Source organism: Bos javanicus, chromosome 14, assembly GCF_032452875.1.
Source record: "Bos javanicus breed banteng chromosome 14, ARS-OSU_banteng_1.0, whole genome shotgun sequence".
In the NCBI taxonomy this organism is placed as follows: domain Eukaryota; kingdom Metazoa; phylum Chordata; class Mammalia; order Artiodactyla; family Bovidae; genus Bos; species Bos javanicus.
In genome coordinates this window covers 30,897,786-30,924,318 of record NC_083881.1, presented here as the reverse complement: position 1 = coordinate 30,924,318, position 26,533 = coordinate 30,897,786, and the positions used below count along the sequence as shown (strand labels likewise).

The window sequence follows — 26,533 nt, the reverse complement described above, 5'->3', positions numbered from 1 at the left end:
TACTCTTGTGGGCATTTATTAATGTCACAAACAAAGCATACTTTATTTTTATTTGAATTGGCCAATGAAAATGTTCTACATGAGGCAAACACTTCATCATGAAATTTTTAAATGAAAAATAAATAAGCTCCATCCTACATATATCTCCAGCTGCCACATACAAATAGAGGACATCAGTTGTAAAGTAAATAAGTTAAAATAAATAGTTGTAGGATAGTCTGACAGGTCCAGTGTAAATCACCTGTTCCCTCCCTATCTTTGTTCCAGGCTCCTTCATCTGTTCACTGTAAGAATATTACACAGTCCACTGTGGCCCTTATTGAAAGAGCCCTTGATGTCCACATCTCCAAGTTATGTTCTGTTGGGAGGACTGGGTGTTCAGTCTAAAACAACAGTTGAAGAGCAGAGGTCAGCAAGGTGAAAGCCCAGGCCTCTTACCCCCATGTCGTCTTACATTTCACCTGGAGATATGGAAGCGGGTAATTCCCAGAGCAAAAAGCAACACACGCCCATGAAGCAGCAGCATGTGAATAACTGTTGTGTCTGAGACCAGTGATGTTGGCAAAAGTTCCCTTTGTACTAAGAAATGGCAATTTCCAACCTAGTCTCAGATTAAATTTCACCATGAAGTTGCTGGTTTTGTTAAATGAGTTGGGTTAGTTTAAGCTTCTGAATTAGAAAACAAACCTTCTGGAAAGCAGACTTGAGGCCACAAATGACAAATATACAAGGCACATCCCATTAATCAGCTCCACAGGCAGACATTACCAATTGATCACTACATTCCTTTATCTCAGATTCCAGCCCCACACAGCACTCCACGCAGCCTGTGCCAATCATTTATGTCCTGTGTTCCTGCCTTGAGAATCACAGGGACAGGGGAGCCTGGTGGGCTGCCGTCTATAGGGTCGCACAGAGTCTGACACAACTGAAGCAACTTAGCAGCAGCAGCAGCAGCAGCATTTGAGATGAAGTTTATTTACTAGCCTTGGATCTTCTCTATGTTCTGAATGTTCTGTAGAAAGGAGTAGATACAACATAGGCATTGAACCCATGATGCCAGCTATGGGTTGGGTGCCTTCAGACTTGTCATTTAACTGCTTTAAAGCTGTGTCTACTAAATGGGAAAGGCCACCTACTCAGAGTTGATAGGAAGATTGGAATAATGTATGTGAAGTGCTCAGAATCGCACCTGGCACACAGGAGGCATATAATAAATGGTAGCTGTCATAATCATGTTATTATTTTAAGGCTATTGACATTGATAATAGAATTGATGATGACATTTCCATTAAAAGAAGGAAAGCATAATATTATATATTAGGTTGAACCCTATGAAATTGATAATTATTTTCAACCTACAAAAACAAGAATTTCTTGTTCAGTGTTATACATAATGATGCATTTCATTTATATCATGTACTTGTTCTAACTTTGTCAAATTGCTTCCTTCAAAGACTGCCCCCAGAGACATATTCTTAAATCAGCTGCTAGAATAAGCAAAGAAAGCAGTCTAGTACAGAGGATGAGGACCTGTATTTAGTATCTGGTATCTAGTTCCATACCCTTTTAAGGCCTCAGCTTTCCCATCTGTAGACTGGGAATACTTGTGCTTTCTTTAACAGGAATTTTGTGAATGTAAGAAGTGATGGATGGGAGAATGCTTTTTAAAGCTAAAATAATTATACCCAAGCAAGGTATTATTAATTCCATTAGACTGTGCCACTTCAGAAAAGATTAGCATTCAAAATTTTAAATCATGTTTTTCTATAGAAAAATCACATGTAAAAGAATAGAGAATTCATGCAATCATGCCAAATGATCATCAAAACTGATCTTGACGATACCCTCAAGTGGATATTAGAACTACTAAGTAAACACATAAAGCGCTTTGTCACTAAAAATCATACCTCATCAAGATGAAATAAATACAGTAACAGGAACAGTGAGAACCAGTGTGTTTACAAGTGCCTCAAATGTCAAACTCTTACATTTATACCAGAAATTAGAACAACTCCCAAGGAAGACTGAGGAATTGTCTGCTTGATTCCTTGGAGGTCTTTAAAATGGGTTGGGAAAGTGGGTTTGATTTTGGTGCCATTTTGCTTAAACATAGGGATAAACTTGATGACCTCCCAAAGTCACTTTGAGACCAACAGCTGTATCGATTCGAAGAAGGGAACATTTTCCTTTTGCCTTCGAGGGAGGTTTCTGTCCCATGTCCTCAGCCAGGGTGATTAGTTAGTATTGGAGGGTGATGGCACATGGACCAGCTACTAGCAGAGGTGAATATGTGGCTCCGTTCCGATCCGGAAGTTTCCTCCCCTTGTGCAGTGAACTGGGGCCAGCGCAGGGCACTTGGGCCGGGGGGGTCATCTTTAGTCAGCCTCGAAGGCGCTGTTGGTAGCTCCCACATACTCAGACTTCTTCTTGTGCCTGGTCCACATTTTCCGGAGGATGCTGGGCATGCCGCAGGGAGCACTTCCTGTTAGCGGGAGGGAGGCTTCTGCTCCCTGGGGGAGGGTTGGAAATTCTTCCGTCATCTTCTTGAGGTGTCTGGATCTACAGAAAAGCCGAGGTGGGCAGGGAGAGTAGTCACTCTGCTTAGCCTGACTGTTAACTGTTGCCCTCGACAAGTGTAGCTGGAACCCCCGTTCCTCCTGGGCCCCTATGACCTGTGACCACATGGAAGGTCACTGTTGGGCCTCATGCAGGAATGACAACCCTCACCCCGCCCCAGGGGGTCCTTGATGCGGAAGGGAAGGAGGTGAACCTGGGACCACCGGCTCATGGATCTCAAGTTCTGCTCTTGTTCCAAACTCTACTCTCCCACCCCTGCCGCGCCCCTCAACTCGAACGATTTTGCTGGAAAGGTCAGACATCACCATGCGTCAGCTCTTGAAAGTGAACCTACTCTATGACCTCAGTGACTTGACCTCGGCCACCCTCAGTTTCCTCACGTGTAGGATGGAGATAATTTTATCTAACTCTTGGGGGTTTTGTGAGGGGGGAAGTAAGACTATATAAAGCATCCGGCACGTTGCTGACTTCAATAAAGGTTCATTTTCCTCCTCACTTGCTCTCCTGTAGTGAAAGAAGCGGCCTTTGTTTTCTTTTCTATAGCCAGGGTCCAGGAAAAAAATGACATGAGAATATCTACACTTAGGGACACAGGGGCCATTTAGAAGAACGCTTTGCAGTAGAGGCAAACGGCTCATTTCTTGAGGGGGTTCATGTTTGCTGGTTACTGCAGCCATCAGCAGCAGCCTTACCTGCTCAGAACAACTTGCTACCAGAACTTAATGCAATTGAAATTAGATTTTTGGGACTTCTCTGGTGGTCCAGTGACTAAGACCCTGTACTTCCAATGCAGGGGCTGTGGGTTCTATCCCTGGTTGGGGAACCGAACTCCCACATGCCTCAAGGTGTGCCAAAAAAAGAGAAAGAAATCATACTTTTCTCTCATCACATCTCAATATGTCGATGGCTTGGTTTTTATTGTTTGTCCTAGACTGCATTCTTTCATCTAAAAGGGCTTCACACTGGCCTGGTCCTCCCTTAATTCCCTCAGCTTTTAAGGTGTGCACCCCTTGGGCTGATATGATAGCCCATGGTCCCTCATCTGTGAGCATGTCACATGTCCCCAGGCATGTGTCTTTTCCATTAGCATATTGTAAAGCTTTTTGAAAAATGATGCAATCATTGGTGCAAGGTCTCCACGCATTATCTCATCCAGTTCTCACAATAACCCCTGGAGTAGTTATAATCATCCCCATTTTTGGGTTTTGTTTTTAAAGAAATGAGGACACAGAGGTCTGAATAACTTGTCTGAAGTCACAGCAAGTCAGCGTCAGTGCCAGCCACCCAGGCAGAACTGAGTCAAGAGCCCACACTCTTCGTCATCCCCGAAGCCACTTTTCTGCTCCCTCCAAGTCTGGAGGATTGTAGTGAGGGTGTGGCTATCTTAGTGTTCCACTGAAGGCAGTGGGGTGGTCCTTGGGGGTGTGGGTATTGCTCTGGCTATTCTAGCTGCTGGTTCTAGAGCAGAGTTGATAGTAATGTTGTTGTTGTTTTAGTTTTGTCACTCAGTCTTGTCTACTCTAGCGGCCCATGGACTACAGCCCGCCAGGCTCCTCTGTCCATGGGCCTGCCCAGGCAAGAACACTGGAGTAGGTTGCCACTTCCTTCTCCAGGGGATCTTTCTAATCCAGATATCAAATCCTTGTCTCCTGCATTGGCCGGCGGATTCTTTACCACTCAGTCACCAGGGAAACCTTAATAGTTACATGCAGGTCATGAATTTGATTTGAAACCTTTGTATCTTATGTACTTTTTACCTGGGCAGGGGGCCTGAACCTAATGTGTGAGGCATTTCAGGAGGCTCTGTGTATGGCCTGTGATTGTGTGTATGTGTGTGTGTGTGTGTTAGTCGCCCAGTTGTGTTGGACTCTTTGAGACCCCATGGACTGTGGCCCACCAGGCTCCTCTGTCCATGGGATTCTCCAGGCAAAAATACTGGCATGGGTTGCCAGTTCCTTCTCCATGCCCTGTGATTAATTTATCTAATTAACCAAAATTCCTCCCAAATGACACTTCTCCAGGTCTAAAGAGTGGCGGTAATAAAGTAGAAACCATCAAAAACACTTGAGCTTAATCCTAGCGAAACAGTCAACGAGGTGCTACAGAGACCCGGGATTATAGCCCTCATTAGAAGGTCATTTATGGCTTCCAGGGATTTTGTTTCAGCATCTCTGTGGGATCTGTCAGCCAGGCCACCTGTTACTCTTCTGCGCAGAATGGGAGCAGGTGGGGAACCCCTGGGAGCTTGCTGGAGGCACAGCACTTACCCTCTGGTGAGCACAGCTACGTTCTCCGAGCCCGGGGCTGCCGCCTCCAGGACCGTGGGGGCTTTCACGGAGATCCGGGCCACCGGAGGCATCTGGATTGTGAGAAGGGAGAGTGAGGTTGTTGCCCTGTCGCCAGCTCCCCGACTGGCTGGAGCCACTGGAAAGGGCATTGGCTAAGCTGCTGAACCGGCATCAACCTAGGGCAATGGACCTCATTCCGCCTTGGGCCCTAGGCTCCCCTAGGGGGGCATGTCAATGCAGCACTGGGCCCACCCTCGCTTCTGACTCAGTAGATCTGATGTTGGCCTGAGAAGCCACCTTTCTAGTAAGTTCTCAACTGCTGCTGGTCCCCAGACCCCACTTTGGGAACCACTCACCTAGAGAAACTTGAAAGTGAGCAACTTATTCTAGCCCAAGGCCTCTGTCCCCCTAATACCCCCGATCTGTGTCCACTTTGTTGTCAAATCCTGCAGGTTCTCACTTGGAAATGCGGCCAAGTGCAGTGACATTCTCCTCCACTGAGCCTCAGGGCCAGTGACCCGGGGACAGGATCTCCTTGTTTCCCACCAGACCTGCCCCACACCCCAGGGCCCTCCCAGATTCGCAGGGCCTCCCGGCTGAGGGTGGACCAAGGTCAGCTCTGTCCCCTGCTTCATGCGTGTGTGCTCAGTAGCTCTTTCATGTCTGACTCTCTTGTCATCCCATGGACTGCAACCCGCCAGGCTCCTCTGTACATGGGATTTTTCAAGCAAAAATACTGGAGTGGGTTGCCATTTCCTTCTGCAGGAGATCTTCCTGACTGAGGGATGGAACTCGAGTCTCCTGCATTGCAGGCAGATTTTTTACCTGCTGCTCTTTAAGGTCCTCAAAACAGGACTCCCCCTTATCTCCCTCTGTTTCCCCGACATGTCCCAGCAGGGCTGGTCCTGCCTTTTCTGATGCTCACCCACAACTCTGCATCCTCACCCAACCTTTCCTTCACTCTCTGGATTGAGCCTCATCTCTGCCTGCCCTTCAAGGCCACTTCCTCCAGGAAGTCTTCCCTTAGGCTGGAGCCCAAGTTGATTTATCTCCATCTCTTGTCCTCACGGCACTGAGTCCCTGTGTGTCATGTTTTGGCAACCCACCAATTCCGTGTCTTTACACTTCTGTTTCCTCTGCTTGTGCAGTCTCCCCAGGAATGGCTTGGCTTGGATCAGGGTCTGGGACTTAACCCTTTGCTGGCTCTCCTCTTAAAGGAGGTGGTGAATGCTCAAGAGACATGTACTGAGTTGAGAAGGAACTGGGGCCCTGAGCAGGGCCAGGTCCAGAGTTTGTTCAGTCAGTGGATCTCCCCTTTGCTCCTCCACCCCAAGCCCCAGGGAAGGCTTAAGGTCACTACATTCCTGGAATTGCTGGAAAATTCCAGGTCAAGGACACCAGGATCCACCTTCCCCTGCTCTCCCGCGCTGGCCCAGGGTTGTGGGCAGAGCCACTGTGCCACCTTGTGGCCTCTCGGGAGCTGTCCCTCCGGTCGTGCCAGTGGCCAGAAAATCGCTTCTTCCCTCTCTGTCCTCCGTCCTGTTTCCTCCAGCGCATATTAGCATCCAGTCAGATTTGACTGTGTGGGCTCTGAATTGCTCTCCCCACCCTGGGATAGAGGGCCTCTGAAGAGCTGCAGGACTCCAGCCCTAAGGTCTCAGGCCCAGAGGAAAGGGTCAGTCATGCTGCTGCTTTGCCCTCTTGCTGCCTCTCCATTGAGACTACATCTCCATCACCAGCCTGTCCCATCCCCTCTCTCTCTGACTTCCCAACTGCAGCTACCTCTCCAGGGTTGGGGGCAAGTTCATCCAAGGTGATGGACTGCCCTCTTTCCCTTAGCCAGGGCTTGCTGGGGGCAGCGGTTCAAGCTGTCAAGCCTGACAACCTTCACTTTGTGGCAACAGCCAAACCACCCTGGGTTGCCCCTGGATACCGGGTTGAGTCAGGGAGCTCTTGATTGTCCCATCGCTGCCCTTTGGGCGATTTTCCTAATACAGGGATGACCTAAATGAAATAATTGAATTAGATTTCCTGCCCAGACCAGGAGTGAAGCACTCACATCTCTGCCCAGTCTGTTCCATAAAGACGAGCAGATGGCTGAGACATTCTCTCCAGTCTGTTCTAGTTCTCATGATCCATGAGTCTTGAGATCTGATGCCCACAGAGTCCAGGACGCCCAAGCTGACCTCTCCTTCAGCCACCACCTCACCCCTTCTCTGCTGACCCTGAGGGTACCCATGTTCCTGCCCGGAAGATGATGAGGGAGATGTGTTTTCACAGGGTGATGCTGAGCTAGACCCAGACATGCACTATGTGATCCCCTTCAGGAAAGGACAAGCCATCCAGCTAGGGGTGGGTGGGCCGCAGGTGGCTTTTGGCTTCTTCAGGTGTCCTTGGCCGCCAAGAGCCACCTTGCCCAAGGTCACCCTCTCCTGGGCAGCCCGCATGCCATGACAGAGCCAGGGGAAAATATAAAACCTTGGTCAATTGGATCCATCTTGGGCAACCCCAGTGGATGGCACTTGCCTCAGTACTCCCAGAGGAGGCAGTTCAGGGTTCCCTCTGAGATGATGGTGTTTTGTGCTTTCACAGAACTCGAGATCCTTGCATCTCTTTACCCCTATAGCTGTCTCTGGGAATTGGCCAGGCACCTCCACCCAGCAGGGACTTACCACAGAAACTGCCTCCCCCCGCCCCCGTGTGAGATGTCTGCTAGGTGATACCTTCTGTTTGCCTAAGAGCTGAATATCTGGCAAGAAAGAGAGCAGCAGCCAGTGGTGTACCGCTAGTTGACAGGCTTTAGGAACAAAGAACCCTCAGCTGCAGTTTTCTGATAATCCCCAGGCCTGGGACAAAGGATGCTTGTTCTCCCTTCATGGCACAGATAGGGCGAGATGTTTAAAGCCTGGAAGATACAGCTAACCAGGCTAGATTACTTACCAAAGCTTTGCCATATGTTCGATTCCCACACAGATTTGCTGATTTGGGTTCTGATGTCCCCACTGCAAAGTTGAATGGAGGGGATGTTACTCGGTGGTACTCTTCTGGTTCTGCATCAATTATATTGTTAGCTAATCAAATCACAAATGTAGGAATTTCTAAGGGCCTTTTTACTGAGTGGCAAAATCATGAACTAGGGTCAGGATTGGGGCGACTGTTGAGTGGGTCACCTGCATTAAATGAGACAATGTTTATGTGTCTTATACTCAGCACATCACCTGACACAGTAAATATTCAAAAATATTTACTGGCACTCTTCAAGGGGCTAGAACTAAGATTTAACAAGATCACATGTGTGAAGGTGTTCAGTACAGGGTCTGCCTGTAGTAGATGCCCAGAGGATGCGCCCTTAGCTCCTCCTTCCTTCCTAAGGAGTCACATCACATGATATTATCAGGCGTTAAGTCTTTACAGCAGGGATCAATCATTTACCCTGCGCTCTTGAACGCACCTCTGTGAAAATGAGCCTTCCTCTCATGGGAGGATCGGAGGTTATCAGTGTCCTGAGACACTGGCCTGAGATGTAAGTGAGAACCTTCTTTCTGTGCCTTTATTTCTGAGGCCCGTGCTTCTGGGAATCCAGGTCTTGAGCTGAGTAGCTCAGCTAGTGATGGGTGGGGGGAAGCTGGCCTTTGATGGAGTCCCTCCTGGGGCAGATGTTCCTGGCAGAGCCCCATCCTATCAGACTATAGCATAGAGAACACGCCCATCACCCCACGGAAAGCATCTCAATGCTAATAAAATGAAGTCACAGGCTACCAAGATCAGACCACGATGTGTCATGCTCTGGCAGAAGTGCTGACAGTAGCTTGTATTTTTCAGTATTTACTGTGTCAGGTGCTGTGCTGAGTGTGGGACACACAGACACCATCTCATTTAATCCTCACTACAATCCTCACTCCTCCAATGTGCTGTGCTCAGTCATGTCCGACCCTTTGTGACTCCATGGACTATTAGACTGTAGCTTGCCAGGCTCCTCTGTCCATGAGATTCTCCAGGCAAGAATACTGGAGTGGGTTGCCATTTCCTCCTCCAGGGGAATCTTCCCGACCCAGGGATTGAACCCTCATCTCCTGCCTCTCCTGCATTGCAGGTGGATTCTTTACCACTAAGCTATTGGGGAAGTCCTTACAGGCAGACATAATAATAGGTGAGGAAATGCAGTCTTTAAAGATGCACAGCAATTATGATGAAGCTGGGTGAGGATGACTGAGGGAATGGCAAGCTGACCTCTTTGGTTGTCTTGCAGGGCTAAGGAAACTTGACCGAGGGAACCCCTAACCCATTCTGGGAGGAGTTTTTCAGGCAGAGAGACCCAGGGAGGGCAATCCACAGAAAGGACCGTGTCAGGGAAGGTCCAGGATATAGCAGAATATAATGAGTGGTCACAGCTCAGGGTTGTTCTGTGTATGGATTGGCGGGGACAGAAGTGTCACAGGAGGTGGCCCCGGAGAGGGAGCAGAAAACTGGGTCCTACAGGGCCTTGGGTGTGGTCTGGAGGGCAGCTGGGGGTGGGAGGACACAGTGTTTAATGCAGAGGGATAACAGATTCTGCTGTAGAAGGACCCTCCAGCAGCCTTGTGGAGGGAGAGGGCCTGGTGGCTGAGAACCAAGGTTTGCTGCTACACACCAGGGATGAAGGAAGTCTCACCCAGGTAGCCTGAAGTTGGTACTAAGAAGAGACGAGACCTATGTAGGAGCTGACATTGTCAGTGATTGGTAATGTGGAGTAGGGGTGGGGGAGGACAAGGTGGGAGGTTGGGGTCAACACCCCAGCGATTTACTGGAAAGATGGATAGCGACCCCAGCTGAGAAAGGAAGAGAGGTTTAAAGGTGGAAGACAATCACATTTGAACAAGTTAATTCTGAGATGTCTGAGGCCACCTTGGTGGAAAGGTTCCACCAGCCCAGGAGGTGGGGTATCCCCTTTCCTGGGCACCTAAGGTTCACCTGCTCAAAGCTGCAGGCTGAGAGGGTTTCTCAGCTGGGCCTCTGCCTTCAGAGTCCTGCTATGTCTAAGCTTCCTCAGGGCATATTTCTGCCACATGAGAAGGCTGCAAACCCAGGAGCCTCCTCCTGTAGCTCAGGAGAGAACTGGGTCTCCAGATGTCAGATCCCCGAAACACATGTCCTTCTCAGAGGAGGATGGCAGACTTGTACCTGAGGCCGGTGCCCAGCCTTTCTGGGGAAGAGCACTTGGGCCTGGCTTTGACTCAGACACCCTCCCTCCCTCTCACCCTCCCCTGGAATCTGTCAGATTGTGGGAGCTGAGGGAGTTGAATCCATGCCCAGCTCAATCTTTTTTTTTTAACCTGACTCGCACATTCCCTGCATGAGCTGACTGTCACATGCCGGGCAGAGTCTCCTCATTTCATAACTTAGTGTTCTCTCCTCCAGTCCAGGCTTCCACAGGCTGCTTAGGGAGGAAAGGAGCCCCTGAAACTAGGCAGTTGGAAGACATTATTCTCTGGAGGGGAAGAGGCAATTAGCTGGGAAACCAGGAGACCTGATATTTAATCTCAGTTCTGTTGCTAATGAGCGCTGTGACCTACGGTAGGTCAGCTATTTTCCATGGTTTCCATTTCCTCTCCTGTAGATCCACAGCAGGGGCTGGCAGAAATCTGTGGGCTTCCACCTTCAGGGTCCAATAGAATCACTGGTGAGCAGGCATGTTAAGACAGATGGCTGAACCCACCCCAGAATTTGACCAAACAGGTCTTGGGTGGGACCCAAAATTTGCATTTCAAGCAAGTTCTTGGGTGATTCTGCTGTTCCTGGGACACCCTTTGAGAACCACCCATCAGATTGTCTCTAAATCCTTGGTCATCAATATGTTGTCTTGGGTCAACATTGTCAGCATCATCTGGAAGCTTATTAGAAACAAAATCTGGGGCCTTACTCAGTCCTGAATTAGACTCTGTATAAAAACAAGATTCCCAGGTGATTCTCTGGTACATTAAAGTTTGAACAACATGGCTGTAAATTCATTTTATGATTTTATGGAGAAGGTATTCTTTTTTTCTACACACAGGAACCCATCCACCCACCCACCTATATATAGACAGAGAAAAAAATTATCTCCTCTTAATTTGCAAGGCAGATTGTGGTTTCCCTCATGCTTTCATTTTCTGTAAAAAAGACATATATGTAATCACTTAACTAGAGAATATAGCTTGATTTATGGGTTCTCATACTTAGGCTCGTAAAAACAGGATCAGTGTGTTTGTAACCAAAGAAGCTTTAGAGATCTAGTCTAAGATCTATGAAGGAGGAAAGAGGGAAGATGGTTGGATGAAGAGCCATACTCAGTGGAGTCTAATTTCAGTTCTTGTAAAATACAAAATAGTTGACACTCCAAAGCTTTGAAAAGGACGTCCAAGACTTTTTGTGTATTTCTGGACTTAAAAGTATGAATAACTATAGGCTGTGGGCATAACAGAAATAAACTAAACCAGGAATTAAAGGCAAAACACCATCAAGACTTCAGCAAGCTAGACACAGATTCCTATTTAACTGCTGGAGTGGGAGCCATTTTTTAAAAATAGTGTGGAAGGTAAGACTCTGTTTCCAACTTTCAAAACAAATTTGTTTCTAAATTCTTTTTATAAATTGTTGAAATAGTTTAAGCCATTCAAATTTTAAAAAGTGGGATTTTAAGATGGCAGTTGATGAGTCTGTATAATTTCATACACACACATACAGCATAATGTAAGCTTCTTTTACTTCATAAGTCGTGTCTACACCGGTTTCCTCTCCCCCAGAGTAGAATGATTTTTATCTCCTCCTGAATCCCGCGGAACTGCCTCTGGAGCTAGGTGGTAGATCAGGCAGACCCAGAAGCCAGTGGTTTAAGGCAGAAGGTGTTTTGTGGTGCGGCGGTGGGTGGGGCCAAGAGCAGGTGCATTCAGAGCGGGACCAGCATGCACTGCGGAAGGCAGCGGCCCCACCCCAGCCATAGGTGCACCGCTCACCCGGCCTGATGGAGGACCCCAGGGAAGACCGCGCCGTGGTGGGAGCAAAGCCAAGCCAGGACGCAAACACCGTTGCAGCCACTCTAAGTGGGTCACTGCCCCTCAGGGAGGTCCCAGGGGCCGCAGAGCCGGGATGCACCTACCAGGCCTGGCGGGAGTCTTGGCCGGATGAGGACCCTGCAGCCGCGGGTTCTGGAAGCGGCCCGACCAGCGGCCCTCACCGTCGCGGCGGTCGGTGCGGTGCGGCAGCAGCTCCACGGGCCGTGGTGCGTAGAGGTCCGACTCGATCACCACCTGCGGGGAGGAGGAAGAACCTGAGTCACCTTGTTCCTCTCCTCGAATCTCAGAACCCCCAGCAGAGGCCCAGGCCTGGAACCTTGTGCCAACTTGGAACTGCTGGAGCTGTTGTGGGGAGCCGTGAGAAAACCTGGGGGAGACTGGCCCGAGACAGTGAACCGTTGTATTGAACTCCAGCAAGTCGAGGGGTACCACGGTGCAGGAAGATGAGGCTTCTGAGGGTTCCCCACCAGCTGTCCCTTCAGAGAGTCAGGCCCCCAGTGGAGGCCAGCTCCCTGCCTCAGAGCCAAATATGGTTTAACAACAGGACAGGAATATTTTGGCCACCTGATGGAAAGAGCTGACTCATTGGAAAAGACCCTTGGGAAAGATTGAGGGCAGGACGAGAAGGAGGCGGCAGAGGATGAGATGGTTGGATGGCATCACCAATTCAGTGGACATGAGTATGAGCAAATTCCAGGAGACAGGGACGGACAGGGCAGCCTGGCATGCTGCAGTCCACAGGGTTGCAAAGAGTCGAACGCGACTGAGGGACTAAACAACAAAAACAATTTGAAATGGGGATGGCTCTGGAAATTGGGGTCTTGCAGCCTCTGCATCTCAGTGGGAGCCCTTGTTCATGTAGGCCATGGCTTTTTGGATGCTCCATTAGAGAGACCTAGGGAGAGGACTTGGGCCCCACCTGACACCCTGGATGTAAAAAGAAAGAAGCTGTTGGCAAGCGGAGCAGGCACGGTTCCTGGATACTCACACTTCCTCTGCTTTGCAGAATGCCTGTGTCAGGTGGAGCTGTGACATGAATTTCCGTGACTTGTGGCTGATAAGTGGGAATTCTGGCAAGCTAGAATAGAGTGCTACATGCTAAAGTGTTTTCACTACTGATCACCTGCTGAATAGTTGTTTGGGGAAAAGTACATTAAGAAGAATACCACTTTTGTCAGGGTCCACTGAGATGGGCCTTTAAAATTAAAATAAAAATATTTAAATTATTGAATAATTTAAATGTAAAACTTTGAGACAAATAGTGTTATATTTTATCTTAATTTGAGGGTGAGGTGACAAAGGGAATCTCGACAGCTTTTGGGTCTTATCCTGCCTATTTTTTATATATAGCTGCAAATGACAATGGGCTCATTCAGTCCCGTGAAGCAGGTAGAACCTCCAGCATTACACAGAACCTTCTCTGAGGTTTGGATTCACTCATTCTCTTGCTCACTTGCTCCTTCCTTGCACAGACATACTGCGAGGGCATGTTTGTGTTAGATCCTGGCACGGGGTGTATCTGATGAGGTGGACCTGTCTCAGCCCTTACAGTCCAGGCTTTGATGAATTCCCCTCTGTTGTCTGCAAAAAACAATTGTGGTTGAAGCTGAAGCAAATAAGACTGAATTTTAAATATTATAATAAGGTGATATTTTATCTTAGTGGAGGAAATTTGGACCTTTAATAAGTATCAGGCCACTAGAGAAAGTGGATTCGTGACCACACTTCTCATACCAAAATGAGCATCAGACAGGTCAAAGATGAATGTTAAAAAAACAAAAAACAAACACAAGATTATGGCCCAGTATAGCATTTGTTACAGATAATAGGGAATTATCCCTGTGTACATAAAACTCTTGCCAATCAATAAAGAAGAAAAAAACAGTAGAAAAATGGGGCCAGAAACCAGCTGGCAATTGATAATAGACATACCAGTGGCCAGTAAATATGAAAGGTGCTGGACAGCCATAATTAAATGGAAATTAAAACCAAGTTGTCTTTTCTCCTATCAGATTGTTGTTGATGATGAAGAAGATGAATCTCCATTTGGGGTCACACAAACAGGAGTTCAGACCCCAGGTCTGGTGTTTTGAGACTACATGCAGGGGGGTCATTCTCTGGATCATCCTTGCTGGTTGGGGCACAGTCCCTGCTGGCCGTTCCCAGAGATTTCAGGAACACGGCAGGCTCTTCCCTCATGTCATCCGTTTCCTTACCAGTGACTGATCACGTCCCCAACAGAGGGAGGGGAGCTATCACTCTTGGCTTCCATTTATCACAAATAGTCCTTTGCTTAGAAAATTAATTTATCCCCAATTTAGTCATATCTGGCTTAGGAAATTAAATCTTCTCAGGCCCATTTTGGGAACTAGACTCATTAATTTTTTGCCTTTGGAGAAAGCTGATGATAATTCAGGACCGTTTAAAACTAGGTCCCTTTCTCCTCTAGGCACTGCTGGAGGTGGGGTTTTTCCCTAATAATTTAAAATATTCTTTTCCACCTTGGCTTTATTGAGGCATAATTGACACATATAGTTGTATACGTTTGAGGGGTACAGTATGTTGAGTTGACATGTTTATAAACTGTTAAATGATTAGAAGGGAGGTGTTTCTGCTGATTTCTAGCAAGCCTTTTCTAGCAAGCTGGATTTCCAGCAAGCCTGGGGCAGCACTCACGGACCCTACACCAGCAATGGGTCCCCCCTGAGTGTGGACTTCCAGGTCAAACAGGAGAGATGTGAGCCCCGTTACTGGCTTTAAGACCTTTGACTGTTGGCCTCTCGTCATAGGTATTTTAGATTTTACTTTCCTGCTCTCAGCATTCCTCTAATGAGGAGTGAGAACTGGTGTGTTTTCCAACCCATTTGTAGAAGGAGGAAGTAAGGACATGAAAGCCTGTGAAGTCCAGGGAGGACAGCCTAGCATTTCCTCTTCAGAAAAGGATTCCTGTGGCTGATTCATGTTGAGGTATGGCAAAAACCATCATAATATGGTAATTATCCTCCAATTAAAATGATTTAATTGGATTCTTTACCATCTGAGCCACCAGGGAAGCCCAAGAATACTGAAGTGGCTAGCCTATCCCTTCTCCAGGAGATCTTCCCCACCCAGGAATTGAACCAGGGTCTTCTGCATTGAAGGTGGATTCTTTACCAGCTGAGCTACCAGGGAAGCCCAAAATAAATTAATTAATTAAAAAAAAAAGTTCCCTTTGAAAAACAAGAAAGGCCCCCTTTGCACTCCCTTCTCCGCACTGTGGAGGGGAGAGGGGGAGAAGGAAGGGGGAGGGAGAGAGTGCAGAGGCTTCAGCTATTGGGAAGGGAGCCCCGCTGGATGCAAGGTTCCTGGGGTGGGGATGAGGCTGGGTTCTCCCAGGTCATGACCTAGGGCCCTGGCCCTCAGCAGATTATCTTCTTGGCCCTGAAGGATGCCAACGCAGCAAAGGAAAGAGGAGAGGCCTCACCTCAGGAGATTTCCCTTTCTCAGCTGGCCTTGTGCTTCTGTCTCATGCCACACAGTTGGGGAGGCTCTGAGAGGCCTCAGGACAGTGTGTTAGGCCCATGCCAGGGAATGGACAGCTGGTTCTGAAGGCTCCCAACAGTCTGGCTTATTCTCTGGTCTAAAGGACCCAATCTAAGTTCCTTCCTGCCGCTAGTTTCAGAACAAACCAATCTGAGAGCAGGCTCTTTAGCTCCTTGACCACAGGGGTGAGACTGGGGAAGGGGCAAAGGGGAGACCAGTGTTTAATGTTGGGTTTTCCTTTCTGAGGTTAGTGAATCGCCTGCTGAAAGTAGACAATGAACTCGTGTAACAGCTATATTCTGATAAGTTGATGCTCCTTGGATGGGCTCATGTCAGAGACCTTGGGGCAGGCAGGGAGTCATAAAAACAGGTGGGACCTAGATGATGGAGGATCATCATCATTAGGGGCTGATAGGATCCGTAGCAAAGTCCTAGCTCAACTTTCTAATTTTACACACAGGGAGACTGAGGCCAAGGGGAGCCCTGTGTCTTCAAGGTTCAGACCATGGTTTCATGAGCCCTAAGGGAGTGCTGACATCCAGGTAAGAATTTTCAAGTGCAAATTGTTTGCATGGTGCATTTTGAAAAAATCAGATCACCAGAAAGAAAAATCAGATGAGCCCTTCTCCACAAGATTGAAATCTGGGGCAAAAGTGACATTTGCAGTCTTATTCTTCCATCTTTCCTGTGGCGGTGCCACTGCTTATTATGAACAGGCTGTGAATCTTGGTGCCAGTGGCTCCATTGAACTGAGAGGCCTGACTGACCCACGCTTTAGTGTAAATCTATTCCTTTAAGCTACTCTTACGTTGTCTGTAGCATCAGGATAATCAGAATGTCAATTGTTGTTGTTCATTCGCTAAGTCATGTCCAACTTTCTGTGACCCCATGGACTGTAGGCTTCCCTTGCTAGGCTTCCCTGTCCTTCATCTTTCCCAGAATTTGCTGAAACTCATTGAGTTGGTGATGCTATCCAACCATCTCATCCTCTGCCGCCCCCTTCTCCTTTTGCCATCAATCTTTCCCAGCATCAGGGTCAATAACATTGCCTAAGAATCAGAGAGGGTGCGGGGGGAAAACCTAGTAAAACTGTCTAGAGAAGGGAGAGTGTGTGACTGTAGAAGAAGAAGATGTAAATTATGAGTGGCCCACAGAGGGAGAAACTGCGGCACCAAGAATGAGTCAGAGAGGAAAGAGATATTTGTAAAGGAAGAAAACTGACATGGTATGGTATAGTCCAAGGGGTGAGACTAGATGCAAATAAGAATTTCAGGGAAAAATCGTAAATACTGGTACGTAAGAGCAGTTGCAAAAGACCTTTCCTGTCTTTTCTAATTTGAATGTATGGCTGAATGTGAGTTTTATGAGCAGAGGATGAGTCAGGCAGTTAGGGGAAATCAGAAATTCAGAGGAGAGCTCAAAGGCCAGAGAGTGTTATTAAGCTCTCTTACCTGTAGGAAGATTGCATATTTGAAGACAAGATCCTAACTTCTGTTTTGTTTGTTTTTAAATAAAAGCAATTTTTTATATGTATTCATATACTTGAGTCATTTTTTTCTCAAAGTAAAAATATTTTAGAGAGGGAGAGTCATAAACTATAAACATAGCAGTCTTTTTCAGAAATTTCCATTCCCAGGAAAGCTGAGAGCTTGGTTCTATGGAGTTTTGTTGTTTTGTCGCTAAGTCATGTCCAACTCTTTGTGACCCATGGACTGCAGCACAGCAGGCTCCCTTGTCCTGCGTTGTCACCTGGAGTTTGCTCAGATTCATGTCCATTGTCTATAGAGCCTGGCTGAAGTCAGCTGGATGTTCCAGGAGGCAGTGCTCCATGTTTTGGGGGCTTCCCGTACCTCATGCCTATGTGGCTTCACCTCTACCGTGGAGAGTTGTCTCCTTTGTTTAGGTTCTGAATCCCTTGAGAAATTTCTTCCCTAGGACCCTATTTACCTCCTAAAAAGTATGATTTAGTTTCCATTTTATCCTCACAGTTCTGTCCTTATAAAGCTAGTAGACATTGGTATAAGCGGTGATTCAGACACAAACATTGTTTATGGTCAGGAATTCAAGGCAAGAACTTGGATAAGAACCAAACATTCCTAATTCCCAAAGGATCTTCCCTGAGTCATGAATGATTTGTGGTCCTTCAAATCCAGAATCCAGATATTTCTTAATTTACAATGGAGTTACGTCCTGATAAAAACCCCCAAAATATCGTAAGTCGAAATGCATTTTATACAACTAATCTGCCAGACATCACAGCGGAGCCTGCCTTAAATGTGCTTAGAATATTTATATCAACCTCCTCAAAATCATCTTGCACAGTCTATTTTATAATTAAGTATTGAATGTCTCATGTTACTGGTTGAATACTGTACTGGAAGTGAGAAACAGAATGGTTGTCTGGATGCAGAATGGCGATAAGTATATCCTGTTTATATCCTTGTGATTGTGTGGCTGGTGGAAGGCTGTGGCTTGCTACACTGCCCAGAGTCACAAGCAAGTAGCGTCTGCCTGCAATGTGGGAGACCTGGGTTTGATCCCTGGGTAGGGAAGATCCCCCGGAGAAGGAAATGGCAACCCACTCCAGTATTCTTGCCTGGAGAATCTCATGGACAGAGGAGGCTGGTGGCCTACAGTCCACAGGGTCGCAAAGAGTCAGACACGACTGAGTGACTTAACTAACTGACCATGTATCGATAGCCTAGGAAACAATCAAAATTCAAAATTTCAAGTATGGTTTCCGAATGCATTTCATTTTGGCACCATAGTAAAGACAGCAGTCTTTATGAAAGTCAAGACATCATACGTCGGGGACCATCTGTAATACCAAACTTGAATCTGTTCTCAAAGTCGAAATTACACACAACCCCTCCCTTTTCCATTTTTGGGGACACCTGCTACTTCTTGAAACTCAGGAGCTCTGGACTTCCCTGGTAGTCCAGGGGTTAAGAATCTACCTGCCAATGCAGGGGACATGGGTTTGAGCCCTGGTCCAGGAAGATCCACATGCCATGGGGCAGCCAAGCCTGTGTACCACAAGTACTGAGGCCTGAGGGCCTAGAGCCCATGCTCTGCAAGAAGAGAAGCCAGTGCAATGAGAAGCCCGTGCACCTTACTAGAGAGTAGCCTCTGCTCGCTGCAAGTAGAGAAAGCCCACGTGCAGCGGTGAAGACCCAGTGTAACCAAAAATACATACATAAATAAATTTTAAAAAGCACTTTCCTTTCTAGATTGTGGTCTTAAGTTTTTCGGGATCATGAGAAATAAGAATTCTTGCCTTAACAACAAAAAAACCCCATTAAAAGCCCTTTCTTTCTTAATATATAAAAATATTCTCAAAGGTCAATTTAAAAAGGGACATACAAGTGACAGAAAAATGAGCAAAAGATATGTCTTTTAACTCATAGGGGGAAAATATAAAAATCTATGAAAAATGAAAAATGATATTAATAATTAAATAAATGCAAATTAAAATAGTTTCACCTATCAGATTGTCAAAGAGTAACAACATTGATGTCATATAGTATTGGTTTAACTGTTCTGGTAAAGGAACTTTAGAACAGTTGCTAAGAATTTGGCAACGGCTATAAAATTTTTTCAGTGTTTATATCCTTTGAGCATTTTCTTTCTTTTTAAAAATTGACATACAGGATTATGTAAATTTAAGTATAAGGTGTTAGTTTGATGACCCAGCATTTTCATATCTATGAATTTACCCTCAAAAACATTTGCATAGGAGCATAAAAATACATTCAAGAGTATTTCTTGTGGCACTATTTTAGTGGAAAAATGGGGAAAACCCATTTATTGATGATTTGGTTAAATAATCTAGAAAACTTCAGATTAGGTTTGAGTGAAAAATTATAGTGCATTCATACAATGTCATACAGCCTCTAAAAAGAATGGGGAAGGTCTGGGTGTGTTAATTGGCATGTAAAGATTTTAAAATTTATTTAGTGAAAAAAGTAAATTGCAAAACAACATATTATTGAGCAATAAAGCATGATAACTGTGTACTGTTATATGAGAAATTTTCACTTAAAAATACTAGTGTTTATTGAATGCTCAGTATGTGTCAGATTTGGACAAGAACTTGAAAGAAAGAAAGTAAAAGTGTTAGTCACTCAGTCGTGTCCAGCTCTTTGTGACCCTCTGAGCTATAACTCTGTCCATGGGATTCTCCAAGCAAGAATACTGGAGTGGGTTGCCATTCTCTTCTCCAGGGTATCTCCCCAGCCCAGGGATTGACCCCAGTCTCCTATATTGCAGGCAGATTCTTTACTGTCTGAGTCACCAGGAAAGCCTGAGGACTTCATGTGTATTAAATCATTTGTTCCTTCCAATAGTTCTTGGGATATATTCTCGATTATCCCCATTTTAACATTAACAAAGCTGAGTCCCAGAATGGTGGGGCTGTTTGCCCAAGGTCACAAAGCTAGAAATGGATAGAACAGAGATTTAAAACTAGGAAATGGATAAGAACCAGGTAGTTTGACTCTAATCGACATACCTAACCACTGTGTTCTTCAGCTTCTCAGGATTTTTCTGATACTATATTTTACATCTTTTTAGTGTTTGAAATTTTGTAATGGGAACATTGGAGAAGGCAATGGCACCCCACTCCAGTACTCTTGCCTGGAAAATCCCATGGACGGAGGAGCCTCGTAGGCTGCAGTCCATGGGGTCGCTAGGAGTCAGACACAACTGAGCGACTTCACTTTCACTTTTCACTTTCATGCATTGGAGAAGGAAATGGCAACCCACTCCAGTGTTCTTGCCTGGAGAATCCCAGGGACAGGGGAGCCTGGTGGGCTGCCGTCTGTGGGGTCGCACAGAGTCGCACACGACTGAAGCGACTTAGCAGCAATGGGAACATACTGCTTTAGAAATTTAAAAAGTAATAAATATATATAAAACAATGACTGAAACCTAATTTCATTTCCAGGACACTTAGAAAGTTTTTTTTTTATTTAATGGAGAATAGGATTTTAAAAATTGAGATCCTTAGAAAATCAAAATGGTGTTCTACAAAAAAATTGTGATAGAAATAGAAACTCCAGTATAAGCAAGAGGGAACAATTAGCCTTGAAAATAAATCTTTTAAAGTACAAAACTGTATTGAAAGCTTTTGTAAAGAAATCTGTAAGTAAAATGAGAAATTCAGCAGCTCTAAAGACGTGTAAACTAATTTTAAGGTAATGCATGTACTTATTAAAGTAGCAAAAAATAATACAAAAACGTGAAAGCCAAATGTTGATGAGGTTGGAGGTAAATGGAAAAGCATTGTTGGAAGCCTGGCAGTTGTTCAGAATTCCTGGTAATATGGGACAAAACTGTAAGCAGAAAGCATCTTTTAAAAATCACTGTTATATTGTCCACTTTAGCACAGTAGAAGAAATGCCAATGATGGATGGGTGAAACTCTTCTTTTACTTGTTAATACTACTTTGAGGCCTATGCACCACAGAATTAATCCCCAATAGTATTTTGTACAAATAAATTTATTGCACTGCTATTTATAGTAGTGAAAAAATGGAATATTACGAATGCCAACAACAGGGGAACACCTAGATCAAGGATGCTGTACCCATATCATGGATTCTGTTTAAGAAGAGAAGAAAATGTATATGTAAAACAAAAACTATCTGATGCAAAAGTGGGTCCAGTACAGAGCCTTTTGTTGTCTGGTTGACATTTGTCAGTTGTTTTGATTAAGTGGACAATGGACAGCGCAGCAGCAACCTGGGCTACAGAAAACCTTTATGGTTGTTAAGAGCATGGATGGAGTGGGGCAAGTGAAGAAGCTGGACATTGCTTTTTAAATGAAAGTCAACAAAAGGATCAAAACTGAAGTTTTCTTACATTCTTGGTTAAGAGATGTTGAGAGCTTTTGACTCTTCTTCTGGCTGGACTGGTCACTGCAAAGAGAGAGAAAGGAATTGTTTTAGAGAACACCTATGAGGCTTAGAGCTTCCTCGGTGGCTCAGCTGGTAAAGACCCAACTTGCAATGAGGGAGGCCTGGGTTTGATCTCTGGGTTGGCCTGGAGAATTCCATGGACTGTATAGTCCATGAGGTCACAAAGAGTCAGACACAACTGAGCGACTTTCATTTCCCGAGGCTGATGCACCTACAGTAGCAATACTGAGAGGCTATGTACCTAGAGTGGCACAGGACACAGGGGAGGGGGGATGGGAAGAAGAGAAGGATGCAACTGCAATTTTAGATGTTCCTTGATCAAATGCACCAAAGTTCAGAGCAGTATTAGTCATGATAGCCCAAAGGTGAGTCATTAACAAATGAATGGATAAACTCAATGTGGCATAGACATACAATGAACTGTCATTCAGCCTTAAAAAAAAAAACAGAATGAAATTCTGAAACTTGCTCTAACATGGATGAACGTTGGGCTGGAGGAAGGAGGGAATGGAGGGTTATGATTTCATGACTACAGAGCACCAGTTTGAGAAGATGAAAAAATTCAGGAAACAGACAGTGGTGATGTTTGGACAACAATGTGAATGTACTTAGTGCCACAGAACTCAACACTTAAAAATGGTTAAATGATAAAGTTTTTATAATGTACATTTTACCACAATGAAAAAACTCAGAGTCAATTAGCCATAGAAAGTTCCTTGGTTGGGAAAAGGTGTGTATTTGGTTGGAAGTGGAAACACCCAGGCATCTCTTTTGCACATTGATGTTGAGTGACTTAGAAGTGAAATCCTGCCATGTCATTACCCTGGAATGGAAATGACCTCTTGTCAGAGGTCAGGTAAGAGCTCAGGTGAGAGCTCTGTTGGTGTTTTTTGAAGAGTGAGGGCAGCCCTGAAGCCAGGAGAGCAGGGCACTGGTTGAGCCAGGGGTCTCCACTCCTTTCACTTCGGTGTGAATCCCAACTTGACCAGGGTCAGTGACTCATCCTCACTCCCTGTACTCATCTGGAAGATGGGCGTGGAATTCACAACCACCTCTGAGGGCTATGTGCAGGCATGCTCAGTCATGTCTAACTCTTTGAGACCCCATGGACTGTAGTCCTAAGGCTCCTCTGTCCATGGAATTCTCCAGGCAAGAATACTGGAGTGGGTTGCCGTTTCCTCCTCCAGGGCATCTTCCCATCCCAGGGACTGAACCTCCTGCATTGGCAGGGGAATTCTTTATCCCCGAGCCACCTGGGAAGTGCCTGCAAGGGTTACAGTGAGGATTAAATGGACTAATCTTTATCAAGTCCTTAGCTTGGTGCCTGGCAAAGAGTGAGTTCCCAGGCTTCAGGGGTGGTTATTAAGATTATCTGTCTCTGCAAGGTAAGGGCAGGTGAAAGGAGACTGTACATCCATCAGGAGTTCTCCTTCTAGAGTTTTCTCCGTTTCCTCCTGCAGTTCCCCAGTTCCCCTTGCCAACTCCGCCCCACTGTTGTTTATTCCCAAGAGAATTATTCTGAAGGCCTTTCACCCTAGAATTAAACCCACTGGTGTGCTTCAGGAAATAAGTTCTGGTATAACTTCTTGGTAAAACCACAGATTTTTATCTTTTATGTTTACTGTGAATTGTGCCTGTGAAATCTTTCCCTTAAGGGCTCCCCTTCTCTCTGGGAAGTGAAAATACACACTTGTCCTCAGTTACAGACTTGGTCTCTGTATTGTGCCTTTTAACTACTTAAACACTGTAACACTTGCTGTTGCCATATTTTTGTGAGAAATTAAGATGACTCAGCTAAATGCATAGATTTAGGTTGAACCCAGTGTTTGTGTGTGTGTGTGTGTGTGTGTTGGAAAGAGGGATATAATACAATCATAGGTGTGATAATGGCTCACATTGGCCTTTAGTAGGTGATGGACAGCTTCTTTCCTTCTCATTCACTTCTCATAACAACTCTGTGGGGTTGGGTCTCTTCATTAACTCTATTTCATAGGTAGACACTGAGGGTTAGGGCTACACAGATGGGGTGGTGGAACACAGCCTCTGCCTCTGAAATTTTGCTCTGTGAATGTTTGGTTCATTGCACGTTGAATATAGTAAACAGGAGCATTTGGGAAAGGACACACCAGGGAGAACTATAACCCTTGTTAGAGGAAATCAAACCAACTTGTCTTTCTAGAGGCAGGGAAGGTGGGAATGGGATGAAGAGTTACGAATCTATCTGATAAGCAGTGACTTAGGAAGACCTGGCAGGCACCGTCTTCTCCCACTGAGAGCCTGAGGCTCTGGAGGAGGTGAGATGAGACAAAACAAGGTGTAGGAAGAGGCAGGCTTCTTCCACTGACAGTCTAATATAACACTGTAAATATCCCTTTCCCAGAGAACAGCTTCCTGAGCAGTGACATGACCATGAATACTGATGACTGGTTTAATACCCGGAGGTGGCCGTGAATAAAAATGGCAAGAAAGAAATTCAAGGTTGTGTATTTATCTTTGACTAAGCATATTCATTGCTGTAAATCTGGAATAAAGAGAGAAACTACATTGTAAGTGATGCATTGGGTTGGCCAAAAAGTTTGTTCGGGTTTTTCCATAGCATCGTATGGAAAAATTCCCTGAATGAACTTTCTGGCCAACCCAATATTTAATGGTGCTTACCACCTGCCAGGTACTGTTCTAGATGCTTTACATGTCTTCTATATCTCAATTCCACCCCCCCACCCACAATAACCTCAGGAAATAAGTTCTAGTTCTTCCTTTTTTTATAAGATTGGAAACTCGAGCCCAGAGAGGTTGAGTGCCTGTCCAAGGTCACACAGCCCACACGTGGTGGTAGGTCTCTTGATGAGCCTGCTAAGCCAATGGATTCAAAGGCCCTGTTTTGAATGATTCTCTTCAGGTGAAGTATGACTTTCCTCCTGAATTGTATAAGTTTTTGATTTAAAAGGGCCATTCAGCTTTGAGGATTTTCTCCCTTAAAATTTTTTTAAATGGAAAACATTTATAGAAAATGGACATTTTAGCATTTTTGTATTTGCTTTCAATTTGTTTTCTTCTCATGCAAAAGAAATGGCAAGCGAGAGGGCAGCTTTGGTCCCCTTTTTACCCACCTCTAACTCTACTTTCCTCCCTCCCCAGAGCTACTAATCTCACTAACTTGGTGTCTTTCCGGCCTGTGGTCTTTTTTTTTAATGCTTTTCTCTAGATATGTGTGTATAAACAATATATAGTACTGTTTCATATTTCCAAATTTAACAATCTTTAGCCTGCTTTATTTCCCTTTCAATGTTATGCTTTCAAGTTATTCATTGCTGTAAATATAGAATAAAAATAGAAATCACTCTGTAAGTGATGTATTTAATGGTGCTTCCTACCTGCTGGGTACTATTCTAGATGCTTTATACGTTTTGTCTATATCTCAATTTTCTCCCATATTAACCTTGGAAGATGAGTTCTAGTTCTTCCTTTTGTACGAGATTGGAAACTCAGGCCCAGAGAGGTTAAGTGTGGACCTGTGTCCACACACATAGACCCAGTTCATCCCTGTTGACTGCTGTGGGGTCTTCCAGAGTCTGGTGACACCACCTTTAACCCCTTCCCCTCTTCAAGAACATGTAGGCTGTTTTCAGTTTTGCCCTGTGAGCATCCATGTGTATTTACAGGACTGGAACTGCTGGGTCAGAGGGTCACCTTTGACTTTTCAGGTACCTTCCAAAATCTCCAGAGAGTTCCAACTATAGCACGTGGGCAGACTCCCCAGTTCTTTTTCCTTCCCCTCTAACTGGCAATAAATGTCTAAAGCTGAATTTATGTTCTGCTAGCTGTCTCTCTGCGGCCAGACTGGGTCCCTCCCTGCCCCCCAGCAGTGGCCCTGTTGATGGCTGACATGGGAAGAAGAAAGGAGTTGTTTGAACAGAGGGGTCACTGCACCAGCAGATATTCTGACCTTTTCATTCAGTCTGACAGTGAGACCCAGGGCTAAGCCAGGGTCCCGGGCTCTCCCAGCAAGACAGGGGCTGCAGGGAGAGCGCAGGGGCAGCAGAACAGAGAGCCGAGTCCTGCAGGTGGGGCGAGGAAAGTGTCCAGAGCCACAGAACCCTGCCTGGGACTGGACACCGTTCCCCTCGGAGCAGCAGGGCTTTTACAAAGTCACACCCTCTGGCAGTGCCAGTTCCAGGTTAAGTTTGGGAGCGTGGCCCTGGGGTCTGTGCGGAGGCCAGCCTGAGTCAGAGTATTCTTGGACCACTTCATCGGACCACTGCCAGCAGGCTCCCCCCTCCTGTTTCACGGCACAGTGAGAAATCATACTTTAGAGCCAGCTGTTTCTCAGTTCGGAACCCTCTTGTTCCCTGGAGAAGAGTCTCTCTCCAGCTGCCCTGGGAATTTTGTTTTCATCCCTGTTTCCTAACACAATGGCTCACTGTCAGTTTTACTCAGCATATTGGGTTTTGCCAGTATCGAATTCAGTGTTTAACTGCCCTCCTTTCCCCCTTGATGGATTGTTTCTCAATGACCGATGTTCGTCCATGCCCCCTCCCCTTTTCAGAAACACCCACAAACACCATCACAACAGAGGCCATCCGACCTCAGAGACCTGAGGGTAAACGTAGTAAAACAGCACGTGACTGTCTTTTACCCTCTGACCGAAACAGCCACGTTAAGGAAACAGTCAAGGGCAATTTTACTCACCCTTGGAAGGAATCACGGTGGTGAAAACTTCTATATTTTCATCACTGCAGCTGTAAATCTGATGCATCGTTTCAGCCTTCTCTCCCCAAAAGTGCCCGGGGATGGGAGGCCTCTCTCTGAACCCCTAGTCGCGAGGTCTCCTAATCCAATCTGGCTCTGGGATCATTGTGCCTGTTCACAAAAGACAGGCTGGTGCTGTGATCTCATTTCATTCCAGAGTCTTCACTGCAACATTTTCTAATCCCATCTGTCTTTTTTTTTTTTTTTTTATGAATCCTATTATTGCAAACCTTTGATGGAGCCTAGCGCTTCAGTCCCCTCCCAGCCAGGATGTATTTAACATCTTTATTTTGCCGTGCCTGCTGCAGTGGATTTGGAAGTCTTTTGTGAAGTGGTGATGAGGTGAAATCGCCTACTCGGTTAGCGCCAAGCGTGGCTGGAGGATGATACTGAAAAGGAAACGTGATTTTTGGTACCGGCAGTTCCCCTATCATTTCAGAAATGAA

At 45.8% G+C, this 26,533-nt stretch overlaps 1 protein-coding gene across 1 annotated transcript; it reads right to left on the bottom strand.

Annotated features, from left to right (window-relative positions):
• Positions 1–26,533, bottom strand: VXN (vexin). Its single transcript, XM_061438882.1, has 6 exons — positions 26,028–26,533; positions 21,283–21,338; positions 11,983–12,133; positions 7,809–7,870; positions 4,848–4,939; positions 1–2,562 (listed from the first exon to the last, which is right to left on the bottom strand). Exons 1-6 carry the CDS (start codon positions 26,092–26,094, stop codon positions 2,379–2,381), a joined length of 612 nt encoding a protein of 203 aa, XP_061294866.1. The 5' UTR covers positions 26,095–26,533; the 3' UTR covers positions 1–2,378.

Bases quoted from the DNA above. Each gene is read 5' to 3' on its own strand.
- VXN (XM_061438882.1), bottom strand. From the start codon at position 26,094: ATGCATCAGATTTACAGCTGCAGTGATGAAAATATAGAAGTTTTCACC. The intron at 7,871-11,982 runs GTAGGTGCATCC...TCAACTTTGCAG, and splicing joins CAAGACTCCCGCCAGGCCTG to TGGGGACATCAGAACCCAAA. The intron at 4,940-7,808 runs GTAAGTAATCTA...CTCACAATCCAG, and splicing joins GAACATATGGCAAAGCTTTG to ATGCCTCCGGTGGCCCGGAT.